General features: G+C 41.6%; 1 protein-coding gene across 1 annotated transcript in view; it reads right to left on the bottom strand.

Annotated features, from left to right (window-relative positions):
* Positions 1-5,109: 5,109 nt before the first annotated feature.
* LOC134646589 (ephrin type-B receptor 1-like) overlaps positions 5,110-15,593 on the bottom strand; it is a 120,298-nt gene continuing 109,814 nt past the window's right edge. Inside the window, exons 18-20 of the mRNA XM_063500403.1 lie at positions 10,189-10,385; positions 9,921-10,079; positions 5,110-6,707 (exon numbers count right to left, since the gene is read on the bottom strand). Of these exons, the coding sequence (XP_063356473.1) occupies positions 6,596-6,707; positions 9,921-10,079; positions 10,189-10,385 (468 nt within the window). The 3' untranslated portion in view covers positions 5,110-6,595. The remainder of the gene's footprint in view (positions 6,708-9,920; positions 10,080-10,188; positions 10,386-15,593) is intronic.

Here is a 15,593-nt window from a genome sequence, read left to right as displayed (position 1 = left end):
TCAAAACTGCTCGAGAGAGGAGTGCTTCTAACGCAGAACGATTGCTTGCCTTCAAACTCTGAGTGAAAAAGAGACGGTGGAAATGCGGACTGGAAGCAGAGTGAGCTGTTCAGAGAGGCTGTGGGCATTAGGAGAAGAAGGAGGACAGCTGGGTAGAGCAGAGAGGGAGAGAGAGAGACAAAAAGAGAACGAGTAATCTCTCCACACCCAGCCTCATTTTTATTCAAACACAAGTCGAGCTTTGCCTTTGCTCCTCCACCCCTCTTCCCCACCCCGCTTCTCTCTTCTTCTGCTAATCCTTCCCCTTCCCTTCTTTCCCCTTCTATTACCTATTCCCTTTTACTTTTTCCTCCCTTCTCTTCATAACTCTCACGCTCTCATCTGGTGCCTCACCTACAGTATCTATTACACCAGAGAAAAGGCAGAGGAGAAAGAAAAGCAGCCCAGTCTGACCAGCTTTCAAAAGAAAAAAGAAAATCTGCAATTAAAAGATAAATCCACCCTAAAGCACTTAGAGGAGACTCGCCCTGCATTTCTGGGCCTACTTTGTTGTTTAGGTGTCTACTTTTCTCATTTTTGTGCGTAAGTGGCTAAATATAGTGTGACGGCTACAGTGGAGTCTGAAAGGCAATTTTATCTTAAAGGTCTTGCGGTAAATGTCGGGTTTTGATGACAGTTCTGCAGAATAACAGAATGAGGGTTTTTGTCATGTGTGCCACCCTTCAGAAACGATCATCATCCTCTTCACTTACAGCGAGCAGAGCAGAATGCATTGCAGCTGCATCAGACGTGGAGTTTTCGCAAATGAGACGGGCTGTGGTCACGGATACGTTCACGTGCTCCCAAAACGATCAGGTGCCGCTTTATGTGCAGGCGTGCAAATGTCAACACGACACAAAAGCCCCGTGCAAAATGTATAAATGACAAGTGGCATATCGCGTTAAAACAAAAGCAGTTCCAGGTCTATGTTTTCGTACTTGGTATGCAAAAAAAACAGAAGAAGAAGAAAAGAATCAAAAAGAGAGTGTGGGTCTGTATTTTCACCAGAGACTTCCTGTCTCTCTGCACACAGAAACACAAACACATATGGGCATGCACAATGGTTTACCATCATCTCAGGTGCCAGTAGCATGAAAAGAAGCGCTGCTTTGCAAGAGCGAAGGCAGGGAGTAGTGCTTAGGAGTGTTAACATTGCCTCTGTGTACTCGAGCCAACTGATATGATGAACACTTATTACACTACTGTGCTAATAAATTATTAGGCATTGAAAAGTAATCTGAATACAAGGCTGCAGCATGACTGCAGCAGCCAGCATCAGCAAACTCTGCATGCAGAAGGAAAACTAGTCACAAGATAACAGGATAACAAGCACTGAGTTTGCTGACTGACTCTGATACAAGTCTTACAGCAGTCCTAAAGTTTCCAATTGGTGTCTTTGGCAATCTTGTGGACATGGGAAGCATCTCAGGCAGTAAGGATGTTTGACAGCTGGCATCAGCAGCAGCCAACAGGTCTGTTATACACAGTTAAAGATGGATGACCACGTCGTCTTTAAACTTTAAATTGAAAACTGGACTGTGTTTGTAAAAAAAAAAAGGAAAATAATGGGTGAATGTTGCATACACCACTTATACACTGCTCAAAAAATTAAAGGAACGCTTTAAAACACAGCAGATATCAATAGGAGAAATATCATGCTGCATATCTATACTGATATGGACTGGGTAATGTGTTAGAAATGAAAGGATGCCACATCATTTCATGGGAATGAAAATGATCAACCTGCAGAGGGCTGAATTGAAGAATACAACTGACATGAAATTATGATGTGGAAAGCTAGTCTGCTTTGCAAAACTGTCATTTTGCCGACTCAAAATGGTACTCAGCAGTTTGTTTGCCCCCGTCTGCTTGTATGCTTGCCTGAAATTGTTGGCGCGTGCTGCTAATGAGAAGACGGATGGTGTACTGAAGGGACCTTCTCTCAGACCTGGACCAGGGTTTAGCTGAGCTCCTGGACAGTCTGAAGTGCAACCTTGTAGCATCAGCTGAACTGAAAAATTATGTCCCAGAGTTTGTCTGTTGGATTTAGGTCAGGTTATCATGCTGGCAGCAGTGACACTGACCCCAGCCAAATGCAAAACTAGTAAAAAAAAAAAAAAAAAAAAAAAACAATCCAGAAAGATAAGGAGGACAAAATATCAGTCCACCTGTAAAACTATTCCTGTTTTGGGGGTTGTCTCACTGTTGCCCCTCTAGTCCACCTGTTAGTCTCATCAACACTAAAGTAGCTGAAACTGATTAAGAACCCCCACTACTACTTAACTAGCCAGATTAATAGCCCAGAAGTTTAATGGTCTTGATGCTACACTCTGATTAAAAAGTAGTCCTTCAATTTTTTTGAGCAGTGTACAGCAGTGACAATGTAGCCACACAAAAAGCATACCCAACTTGATGATCTATTTAGCTCTAAATGGGACCATAATTTAGTAAATGAACATTGCATTATATTAAATAAGACAGTTTAAGGTACTTTGGCACTGCCTCCACTTTTTATACCCAGTGCCTACCTCTATGTTGTATACACAGTCTGTGGTTTGTAGTAATGACCAGCAAAGTCACACATACAGCTATGGCAAGCATAGAGGGGAAAACAAGTCACCATCTGCTCTGCTTCAAACAAACCATCACACAGGACTCATCAGAGTTCAAAACCCTGTTTAAGGTTATTCTTCCATTTTTAACACTGGCTAGATTCTCAGCACGTAAAAAGCTGAGTGGGAGAAGTGTGTGACCCAATGTGCAAGCGTATGACTTGGCAGTGAAGCGTGGTTGGTCCCGGTACGAATCAAACTCGGAGCACAAGATGAGTTCATTTAGTTTCTGCCAGCAGTGTCCCCGGATAGGGCACCTTTAACTGGTTCACACTGACAAGAAATGATCCCATCCGCAGAGCGACGTACGCCAACCAGACTGGGTCTTCCAAATGTCAGCGCTAATTAAACTTCACACGAACACGTATAAAATATCTCCCTCGTCCTGTCTTCCACTTATTTTCTGCCGTGCTTTCAGAGCTACTTTGCCACCATCCACGATTAGTTTTCATTTTTAGCAAGCTGTCACTATGCTTCTTCGCTTCTTTGTGCATGCATGCCGATTTTTTTTATTTTTTTTTTGACTATACTCTCTCTTGTTGCTTTTCCAGCAGGCGCACACTCTTCAGACTAGAATTAGTTTCTAATGTGGAACTGGGACACAGCGAGTGTCTTAGGCAAACTTTTCATCTTCAAACTTTTAAAAAGTTGACAGTGAGTGGGAGATATTTTTTTTTCATCATTTTATTTTACCATCACATTTCATTGTCTTTGTTTAGTTTAGCTCGGCTCACTTGTGTGTGTGTGTGTGTGTGTGTGTGTGTGTGTGTGTGTGTGTGTGTGTGTGTGTGTGTGTGTGTGTGTGTGTAAAAATAGCAAAAAATGTCAATGATGGACTGTTTCTTTCGAAATAAAAACTTTTCTATAGGAGAGAAAATGAGAAAAATCTGAAACTTAACACAGTTTAGCCTCAAGCTAGAACTCAGCATACATATACAGACAGCATAGCTACATATCTGGCTCCTGACTTGTTTACATGCATATGCTCTCCTTTCTTTTTTACTATTATGATTTGTTTTTAGGCAACAGATTCAGGGTGGATTAGCTTTTAACTCAGAAACCTGCTTTCACAAACTCCATCTTTAACACTCAAATCATCCTCCTGAGGTTTCTCCAGGTATCCCATCTGTGGCGAACACTTGTGCTTGAACCAAGACACGCAACGGTATAAACACAAGACGTGTCATAGATCACTTATGCCTTCATTGGGGGGTTTTTTTGTTTTGTTTTTTCACAAACACTGACACTGCAACATGTGAAATGGTTCCGAAAACTAACATTTACACTTGCTGAGAAGAAAGAAAAACATGAATCGGAAGAGCAGATACATCGCACTCGACTACAGATGTTACATAACGCAGCAAGATGCCTGTCTGTGTTGATAGTTTTCATTTCCTCTGCATGAATTTTGTTTCTTTTTCGTCTATTCTTTTCTTAGGTGGCATTCAATATGAGCTTTTAGGGCGCACTAGTTGTCTCGCTCTTTATTAAACCCCGGAGCCAGGGCTGAAACTGTTTTCTCTCTTTTTTTTTTCCACAGGCATCTATTCACAACGAATTATGCCTCTGAACTACTGACACGCTCCCAGTTGATCTCAATACTTCCTGATAAAATGCTCAATAAGCTGCTGTTGCCAGGCAACAAATGCAATTGCGGGCCGCGCCGTTGGAGTGGAGTTTCGGGGAAACAAGTGCAAACTGAAATGTTTGGAGGTTTTGTTTTTTTTTCTTCTTGGGTTTAAAAAAAAGAAAAGAAAAGCCACAGACCCCTTCAATGTCACATTGTTCATAAATAAAAAGACTTTGGGGCATCCCAGCAGTGGCGAGCGGTGGTGCGAGACAAACACAAACACAGCATTTTTTTTTTTTTTTTTTGTAGGAGCCATGCAGCAGTGAAAGCGTGTTAAAAGCAAACAACTGTCACTTCTGTCATCATGAGCCCGAGCTCGCAGCGGATGACAAATAAAATCATAACATCCAATCAGAGGTGCTGATGGGTAATCCGTGCACGCGTGTGACCAGAGGGGGGTTTTTTTTGGCGGGGTGGTGGTGGTTGGAGGCAGAGCGAGCCTGCTGTTGTTTCACAGCTGGTAATCCGCTCAGCGCTGAGATAAAAGAGATCTCCCAGTGCTTCTCCACCAGTGTGCCCTGTAGTGAGATCAGGCCTTCTTTATATCATATTTTGTTAGGACGAGCTTCAGTATTTAGAAAAAAAAAAAGATAAATAAGTCACCAGTTTTGCCTCTTCACTGAAAGCATGTGGTATTTCACTTTATCTCTTCTTGTTTGATCTCTTTATCTCTTCTCTGACACTGAAAAGGTTGCCGTCTGCAGATGAGGAACACGGATAGGTCATTTCCTGTCATTTCATCTGCAAACTGACGCGGCGGTATTAATCGGAGATGTCAATCGAGAACTGAGACTGTCAAAATGGGCTCTGACAGCAACGTGTCCGGCAGCCGGCGAATAAGAAAAATGAATGAAAACAAAGAGTCCTGCATGGCTGCCTGCTGCTGAGCGATGAATGCCACCTGGATGGCGGCCATGACAAAGTTTAGACGGGAAGAGCTGTTTCCACGCGTGGACAGAACATGGGCGTTGGATTTCTGGTTGGTTTTGTGCTTGGCTGGCAGGCGGCTTTAGGATTTGCAGCCAAATCACAAGAACACTGGATACCTTTGGTGTCTTTTAAAGATTCTCTGGACACCGCGGCGCTTTCACAACAGGTGCAATCTCGATAGCTGGTAATGACACAGTACCCACAGTCTTAAGCTGCTTTATTCTTCTGCGCCACCAAGCATGCATGCGCTTTGATTCCTGGCTCAGAAAAGAGAGACATACCACTATGGTTTGAATATTTCTTTACTTGCCTTTTTTTAAATCTGTAATTGGCTTTACTCAGTGGGCATTTGTGCTGATTGTAAAACATCATCCATTATGAGTTCTCTGTGAATTAAGTAGTTTAAGTAGGCCAGGCCCTGGTAGCACTTTCACTGAAAGAGTTTATCTTTTCATGGCTGCATGGAAAGTACAAAAAAAAACGAAGGAGAAGAAGAAAACCAGAACACTGAAACCTATTTTCTTTCTTTTTTTGTCTGCAGTCCACAGCACTTCAGAGTTTGCTCCAGTGATGATTCAGGCGGGGAAGAGAATCGTTGAGAAGTCACAAATACTCCAGCGACACTGAACTGTCTGTTGCTGTTAGCGAACGCAAACGCTAATGAGCAAATAGGAAAGAAATATCCCGTATCACAAATATGTACAAACTCTTCAATATGAAGATAGCTTTTTTTTATTAAAAAAAGGTCCCCTTTAAATGGTTGGCTCTTGTCAGGATTCAGATGGTAGCAATTTTTCAGGAACAGTAGTCTCTGGATTTAACAAGACTGCTCGCGCGTCTCGTCTCTTAAAACCCTTTTTGTCAGTCTTTTGGTCCGGTTTGTGCCCCTTCGTATAAACGTCTGCTCAGCCTCTTTCTTCTTCAAAGCAGAGTGTTTTGTGTCCTCATGTAAAAAAAAAAGAAATCTTCCTTTAAGTCAAGATGGTTTAAATGGTCTGTAGATTTCAGTGATAGCATTCACAGTTACACTGGCATGTGGAAAAAGGGGGTAATGATTTTAGAGCCTCATGCTCAGTAAGTTTTGCTTTTTTTCCCACTTATTTTTGTTTTTACTCTTTGTGAGAATAATGCATCTACACTGAATTTCTCCCAGGAGCCATTTTCGTTTTGGAAGCTAAATGGCGTGAAAGAAGTCCGTCCTGTCACTGGAGGATGGATCTGTCCATGCAGACACACAAATGGCTAACGATGATTGTTTGAAAGCGCGTGAAGTGATTGAGATCTCCAAAAGCAGCAAACTTAATTGTATGAGCTTAAAAACGGAAGTATAGGACAGCCTGCTCGCTCACAGACTGCACCCAGGTCGAGTATTTCCCCCGTGTGGCTACACGGATTCGGTGGGAGACTGATCATCGGCTTGGTGCCTCATCAGCTGCACGCTGGTCAGGATCTTCTTCTGGTGTCCGGCTAGAGACACTCCGATCCTCTGCAGATCTCTGGGAAGACAGAGATACGGATATGAGGTTTTGTCTTCATAACAACAATCAAATATAAATTGAACACTCCATGTAGTACACCATGTAGAAAATCAGTGTTCATCCTAGGCCCTCTGCTACACCTGACCCACCTCCCCCTTCCTGTGTTTACTGTCACTACCCAAAAAAGGCACAAAAAATCCATTTTTACATGGTTATCATTGGAGCTGCTGTCTGTAGGATTGTAAACCAGGAAATCAACACTACAGTAAACATGAGCAGCGCTTCAACTGGCCAAGAAAAGGTGCCAGTGCTCACAACAGCTTGAACATGTAGTAGAGTCTGTTTGTAACTGCTACAGAATAGTAGCTTGTGTTTAACTAACAGGGAAGATACAGGAGAGGCCATCACTGAGTTATAAAGTGGGTGTGACTAAGGTGTAGGGGCACCCATCCTTGCTGGCACGATTGTCATAGCAACAACAACCACTCACTGACAAGCTTCAATAAACTGTTAGCATTAACTGAGCTAGCTCTAGCTCAGTTGATGCTAATGGCTCACCACAATTATCAACTTCTGCTACACTTTGATATTGAAATGGACCTCGCTCTCTCTGGATTTGGAAAGCGATTTGAATGGCTGCAGGATCTGAATAAATGTGATTATACTGGAAAAACTTTTTTTTCAGCATTTCAGCACGAAAACCACAAAAAAAGCAAAGCAATGAATTCACAATTCAGTTCTGTAACGCATGACGTCACCCCATTGAAAGTGAATGACAGGCCAGAGTGTCGAAGCCTAAACCGCAATACACAAATCCTGCCTTAGTGCAGTGCGGAGTTGTTTAGATGAGCAGCTCTTATATTTTTGCTAAAAGTGGTTGTCAGTCAAGAGTTGTTGCTGCCTGCTCCAGTCTGTGCGTGGGTGCAGGGGCACACATACACAAACACGGGCATGTTTGTGGGTTAACTTTGAAAGGACATTTATTGACATTAATGCATTCTCATATCTCTTGCTTCTAAGTTTAACTACCGCAACTGAGTGCCACACTATTATCCGAACTGTAACCTAAACCGGCTTTAACCTTAAAACTAAAACCCTTAACCTAAAAAAAATTAACAAACTTTGAAGAGGTGCTGATCTGAGCCAAACTGGTTTTCACAAAGATGAGTGGACAAGTCCAAACTATATTTTTGACTAAGTTCTTATGTAAGGATGGCTTTGGTTTTCTGTAACAAATAACAGATTGTGGGTTGCATAAAGCTGCAACCCACAATCTGCCCGTTCTGTGCAGCCACAGTTTGAACTGGCACAATCACACACAACATTCAGTGAGTGTATCCTTAGAGCTGTCCTCCTTTCAGTACAGTAGCTTTGTGATTGCTTGCATGTTTGGCGATATCTGTAAGTGTTAGCTGTTAAGAAAAAAAACAGCCCTGGTTTAGACACACTCTGAATGTTTACTGCATTAGCATGTACTGTGTAATAACTTCCTTTCTTAATTTGGTAAATAGGTACACCATCCATCGCAGAAAGATTTATTTAAACTGAAAATTTTAGGTATCTTGAAGCCCTTCCAGTTACTATTCGCCTAAGCCTCATCAGAAATGGTCTCAGTGGAAGGGTGGCTGTCAAGACGCTGTGCTTTAGGGACCGAAACAGGGGAAAAAGGCTAAATCATACAAAACTACACAAGAACTGGACTGAAAATCAGTGACAACAGGTCTTATGGAGTGATGAATACAGACTTGAAATTTCTTGTTCAAATCATCACTAATATGTACAGAGGAGGTCAGAAAGTAACTACAACAGTGAGTGTCTAAAACCATCACAGAGTAATGTGTCCTGATTTGGGGGTTTGGGGATCCTGTCTAAACTGATGGAAATCAGATTTTTGATCCACCATGCAATACCATCTGGAAAGCGCCTGACTGGCAACAGCTTCATTTTTCAGCATGACAGTGATCCCAAACACCCTGCCAATGTAGTAAAATCATACTTGGACAGACAAAAATACACAATGGAACACTATCAGTCATGGATTGACCTCCACAGAGCCCAGATGAAGCAGTGTGGGATTATCGTGACAGAAAACAGAACAAAAGGCAGCCAACATGCAAAGAAGAGCTGTGAATGACCTTTGAGAAGCCTGGAGAACTATTCCTGAAGACTATTTAAAGAAAGCACAAGAAAGCTTACCTAAGAAAGTTGAGGCTGTTTTGAAGAATAAACGTCTCCATAACAAATACTGGTATTTATGAAGAAAGTCAATATTTATAACTATGTATTGGGCTTATATGCTATAATTTCTACTCATGTTTCAATAAACTGCTGCAACTACTCTCCATTTTACCAGCAAAATACAAAGAAATGATGGGCAGTCAAAGACATTTGCACTGTACTGTACATTACTACATATTAGCTATGTAATAGCAACGAAGCATGGGCTACATTTTAAATCAGCACTATTTTAGAGGTAAATGAATACCTAATTAAAAACTCCTAAAAAGTGACTTCAGGTAGGTATTCCCTCCATTTTTCTCATATTAGTGATTCATTTTGCATGAAAAGTATTTTAAAGTTCACTCAGTATTCCAACTCTGCCTTTATTACACCGTAACTGTGTTAAAATACACTTAATTAATCCCGTTGGTGAAATTTACCCTCTGCTTTTGACCTATTTTAGCTATTTTAGGAGTGGTAGACAGCCACAGTGCAACCAATGGGGACCAGCTCCAGGTCTGGCGCTTTGGTCAAAGGTAAGGGCGGCAACCACGGGTGGACTATTCACAGATAGAAAATTAAGGACAGGCCCAGCAGCTGTCTAAAAGAATTAAAGAGACACCTCTCTCACATATATGTGATCTTTGCAGGGTAATTCAGACAGGATAAAAGTGATCAACTCATTTCTTCTAATGACAAAACTGAAGGTACATTCATTGATTAAACCCTGCTAAACTGTGCAAATTTCTTTCATGGACACATTGCTTTTTATTTGTCTGTGATATAATGGCACTTGGAGCATTTTATACCATGAGGAGTAGAAAAAATAAGGATGGCAGTAAGCAAGCCAGATACAGAGAGACAGACAAGTGTTCACACAGTCAGCCAACCAGCTGCCCCACCAGTCTTCCAACAAAAAAGATGCCGACTTGGCAGGATCAGCTAAGTGTGAGACTCAGGCAAAGAGAAGCAGACAGACAAAAATAGAGGCAATTTAATGGCTAAACCTACTCAGCTGTGATTTGTGTGACGAGCGGCAAAGAGGTGAAGCCCGAGCCCAGAAAGGAGTCTCTATACTGGGTCATCTTCAATGCAGTCAGCCAGTCTTCTACTGAGCTCACCCTGCTTAGGTCTGGAGCTCCACGGTCTAACAAGGGATGATGGGAAGGACTGCAGAGAGTAGATACAAGAGAACGTGGAGTTTAAAACAGAGGGAAACAGAGGGATAAGATAGGAAGAGTGTGTTTGTGTATGTAAATGAGTTTGTATCTCTGCTCACCCAGGGACCATGTTGTTGGTGCCGGCTTTGAGAGATGCAGGGTTGCGTATCATTTTGTCCAACATGCTGACAATATCGGGGAACTTTGGCCGGGCGTTTCTGTCTTTCTGCCAGCAGTCCAGCATCAGTTGGTGCAGCACTACTGGACAGTCCATGGGAGCTGGAAGTCTGAAGTCCTGCTCTATAGCATTTATCACCTAGGGCACAGCAGAAGAGTCACACAGGAAAAGGAGAAGACCCAAATGACCACAAAAGGTTATGGAAGAAAACTGCAGCATGATGTATATTTCAGGCTCACTGGTGAAAGCTTATATAATCAGTATCTTTATAATAAAGCTTTGGCAAGGTTTAATGAGGAAGATGTAGCTTATTAAATCCGTGCTATTCCTGGTATTCTATTTTCCCCCTTCTAATTTGTACCTCCTAAATTGTACAGCTTTCCTTCTCCCCATCATTAACTTATGGTACTTTTGTGTTCAGGGAGTTTTCAAAACCAATCACATCACAAGGGTCACGCTCCAAAGAGTCCAGCTCTATCTCCTACCTGTTTGGGTTCTGACTAGTCCAACTGCCAAATTTTATTTTATAAACAATGTACATTCAATTCAATTCAATTTTATTCATATAGCGCCAAAGCACAACAGCAGTCACTTCAGTGTGATTTATATTGTAAGGTAAAGATCCTACACTAATACAGAGAAAACCACAACAATCAGATGACACCCCATGAGCAAGCAATTGATGACAGTGGGAAGGAAAAAGGAAGAAATCTCCAGCAGAACCAGGCTCAGGGGGTGACAGGAGGAAGACGGGACAAAAGACATACAGTGCAAAAGAAACAGATAGTAATGATTAAATGGAAAGTGGTGTATAAACACAGAGTGAGTGAAGAAGAAACACTCAGTGCCCCCAATACCAAACCAGGCTAACTGATCTAGCCCTGACTATAGGCTTTATCAAAAAGGAAAGTTTTAAGCCTTATATTAAAAGTAGAGAGGGTGTCTGTCTCCCGAACTGGGAGCTGCCTTCACAGAAGCCTGAAAGCTGAAGGCTCTGCCTCCCATTCTACTTTTAAAAAAGTAGAATGGGAGGCAGAAGCCAGCACCCTAAGAGCAAAGTTCTCTATTGGGGTGATATGGTAGCAGTCATCTCTAAATGATCTCTAGACTTTTAAACTGTGAAGAAATTAATTAGATAATGATATAATCATAGATAATGATATAGCTCTATAGACCATTTGGGCATCTTAATTTGCTACTTTAGTTTTATAATTGCAGTTTATAACAGTCACTGGCAATACAGACATACACGTAGTTTCTTGGTCAACAAAAAGAAATCAACATGGAAGTAGCATAAACCTGCATTCTATCTAAAGGCCACCAGATGGCGATAGTTGTGGTTGCAAAAACTCTTCCAATCCTACCGAAATCTTTGGAAAAAGGGCTTTTTGCCCTGACCTCTGTAAAAACTTTTCCCACAGAATTTATGGTCTCAGTCACTTTTGGGATTATGGTCATACTGAAAATATTGAATCTGTGTTTTTAATGTCGGTTATACTATATTTCAAATGGCTGATTATCTATGGTATGAAACCTGAATGTTTATTGGCTAATGACTTGTCAGTCACAAGCCAGTTTCACAGTCAGACCAGGCACTCTTTGTCACCAACCAAGATGATAATGTTGCATCTAATCATTGGTGCTTGATGAAACATAAAAGACGGAATTCAGAAACAAATGAGTGACGTCACGTTAGCTACGCCCATGATGATCGCCAAGGCTAACATCAGCCGATATGCTGATATTTGACTGACATATCAGCACATATCTAGTGTATACAGCGCCCAGTTGTAGGCCAAGGGATTTAACAATATATAAAAGAGTTAGCCGATTAGCCCAAATCAAAGCCTAAAGCCTAAAGTCTTGATATATAGTATTTCACTGTATTTAGTCACTTTTGATATACATTTGACAAAAGTAGGTTTTCATAAATATGAAGTAAATATAAGGCAAATCAGAGTGGGAAAGAAAAACAGTTCAAAAGAAATTAAATGTTGTGACATGACATCAGTAAACTGAACACAGTATGGTGCTGGTTTGTGATGTGCGACATATTAAAGGGCTAAAAAGATCAGCCCCCTGAGTCGATCTCTCTTGCTGCTGTTTGTCACTTGCTTCAGGCAGACCGGCATACGGCAAAGAGTGGAACGTCTTCTGTGTTATGGCTCCTTTGTGATTTCAGTCGATAAAGACAGGCATATTTTTATAGAACAATCTTGCCTCGTTCAGCTTTATTTAAAACCACATAAAAATGAAAACTCGGATTAGTTAAGAGGATCCAATTTCCGTTTAAGAACTTCATCCTGACACAGCGTGCAGTCGCACAGTATATCCAGATATTCATCTCTAAGAAGCAGTAACTTCTGCTGCAGTCTCAGATGTCAAGGCAGGTAGTTTTACACAGAGGAGCTTTTGATTTCATCACGCCAGTGCAGGTACTGAGAATGATAAAGCTCTTTCAAAGTTTTGATTTTTTTTTTCCTCCCTGTGAAAACTTTTAGGCAGGAATTTTGTAAAGCAAAGAGGTTGTGCTAGATGTGTCAGGATACCTTTGAGTGCAGAATGTAATTATCCAGAACATCATGGAATTTAAAACTACCTGCCTTGCCACTCTAAAAATAATCAAAGAAAGGAAATATCACGTTTAGTAACCATTATCTGAAATTATTCTGCCCCCTGTGTCAGAAATGTGAAATTATTATTTTTTATTTCTCCCCAGCTGTAATTACAATCGTTGTAATGTTTAAAACTCCCATTGTGGTGTGCCCCAAAGGTTTAAAAAGTGCCTTCTATCATCTTTTATACATGCTCTGTCTAGCAGATTTTTCTTGTTTCAGACATCCAATTACTATCATCTTTCTTGTCATCTTTCACACTCTTTAGACACATACAATCAGTCTCTTTTTCTGCCTTATAAATTAAAGGTGGATTAATATATACTCAACAGCCATAAAAAGAGAATAAATGGCAGAACTGTACTGATGACACATCTGAGGTAAAACTTGATTTGGCCTAGTGTTGAAGACTTGTCAGAGCTTTTCTGTTTATTTCTAACAAAGGAAAATGCAGAAATTGAATTAAAACTTAAGTATCAATACAACAATACTGAGGAAACTCAATGTTATTCTCGTGCTTTATGAAAACTACATTTCTTTACATTAGCTGCTGAATGTAAAGGAAAATAGACAAATCCAATTTAGACAACACTGGAGCATTTCTTCAAACATATTGGGTCCTAGAAACTGCAGCTGCACAGTGCTGTATAGGTGAAACACAACATTTTCAGAGCACACAACATTCTGACCTGCATCCGTACAACTGCTGACAACTCTCTGCAATAGGTAATATTCTGCAATCATGTCTGTGGCTAATGCACTCTTTCCTGCAAACCTGGCATCATCGTTGCCAGGTTTGCAAGGTCATGTACTGGACCTGTTATATATCTTGTCCACAAAATTTTCTAATATCTTCATATCAACATGCACTGCTGGTGGATACTAGCTGAGTTTGACGAAGTGATCAGACGCCTCATTACATACTCCCCCATGTCTGCTAAGCTGTCTTCTTGTCTTTGATGGGCAAGGCTGAAACAACAAAACACAGCCCGTGAAAGCATGAAAGAAGAGAATCCCTTTGCTGTTCTCTAGTCTCAGAGATAGGCAAAGGTCATGCACAAGGATCTACTTCAGATTCTGTCCGTAGCCAAAGGCAATCAACAACTGCTGCACACGAATTTCCTTAAGGGCTGGTAGAACGCTGACGGCTCTTAGAAGAATATCTGACCCTGACGTGCTGAAAGATTTTTGTGTCTGCTTTGTCCTGACTGTGAGGAGCTATCTCATGTAGGCTTGTGGTGAGGGTGCTTAGAGCATCTTTTTCTTTGGTCACAGTGACCAAAGAAACGTCCCAACATTTTGGAGTTGTCTGTGCAATTGTGTCAGAAAGGAGGAGTTCGGTTTTCCTTGAGCTTGGTCTAAAATTTGCCCTTGCCGGTCACCTTTCATATGATTCCACATTCTTGGTCTGGCCTCAATCTTCAAACTCAATGCCAGGTAGGTATCAAAGACGATGCATGTTCCCTTGGCTATAGAGGAATATTCTTCTATCGTGGGAAGGACAATACACACTTAAGAGCTACCTGGTGGCAGACTTTATACCAGTGAGGAACCGTCAATGATGGTTACTACCTATGGCTGGTTGTCAGAGATTGCAAAAATCACCCGAGAAAGGCAGTGCTGGGATTTCTGACAGCTGTGCTCCTTCTGCCATCACTCAGTGCTACATTGAGGGGGTGGTTCTTCTGACATAAGGACCACCCGCTCTGATATGGGTTGAACAGCCTGGAGATGAGCTGTTTAGAAGTTGTTGTTCCATTTAGTCGAGGTAACTTCTGTCAGCGTCAGGGTTAGGATTTGTTGCAGCAGTCAATCCAAGAAAGCAGAGTTTTTATGAAACAAACTACCTTTACTACCAAACTACCTCTATACCTCTGCCATCTCAACCACCACATCCCCATCCAGTGTACTGGTAACAGATTATTCAGAAAAAATGGTTGTCCAAATTCAAAAACTAAGACCCTTTGTCTACAAATTAACTGCCTCAACAGTTATTTCAGCTTACTGTTTATCGGTTCAAAATCCCTGGTGTGTACCCACCCTTCCCCATCAATTGACCTCCACATCCACCGGCACACCTGCTCCTGTTTTTCTGCCCTGTAACCACAGTACTGCCAGATTTTCTGTTTTGCATTCCTGCCAGAGTGGTCCAGCTTTTTGTCATGTTATCCTGCCTACCTACATTTATGCATGACCTCTGCCTGTATCTGGACTTACTCCTGCCAGCTTTCGCCCCCTCAGACTCCTCTGCCTCTCCTTGCTTTGATCATTGACCTACTAAACTTTGTTTTCGCTCCACCTGTGATTTGCACGTCTGTGTCCAAACTTCTACCTCTACAGTAGTGCGAGAATGAAATAATACTTTAGTGTGTGCATGTTTTTTTTCTTTTTGTCACAGTTCCCTGTAAATGTAAAGTAACAAGTCTGTCTCAGTGTAGTTGGAAGTCTACCTCGCGGTAAGCTGAGGTAATGCGGTGCTTCTCCTACAGTAAATGCAGCACAGGGGATTTGTCTGTTCGCTGAGTGAACTCTACTTGACCCCGGCACACTTCTCGGGTTTTGTGCCGCATAAATTCACTTTAAGCACCACTGTCAATCAAAATAGCAGCGAATGTAGTGAAACATCACAGGTCTCTTTCATGATTAATTCATGTTGAACACAGCACCTGCAGTGGCTCCGCTGACAATTTCCCCGCTCCGTGTTCTTTGAAATTGCATGTGTGTGTAAGTC

The sequence above is a fragment of the Pelmatolapia mariae genome, linkage group LG17 (assembly GCF_036321145.2).
Source record: "Pelmatolapia mariae isolate MD_Pm_ZW linkage group LG17, Pm_UMD_F_2, whole genome shotgun sequence".
Classification (NCBI taxonomy): Eukaryota; Metazoa; Chordata; class Actinopteri; order Cichliformes; family Cichlidae; genus Pelmatolapia; species Pelmatolapia mariae.
This window is presented reverse-complemented; position numbering and strand designations above follow the sequence as displayed.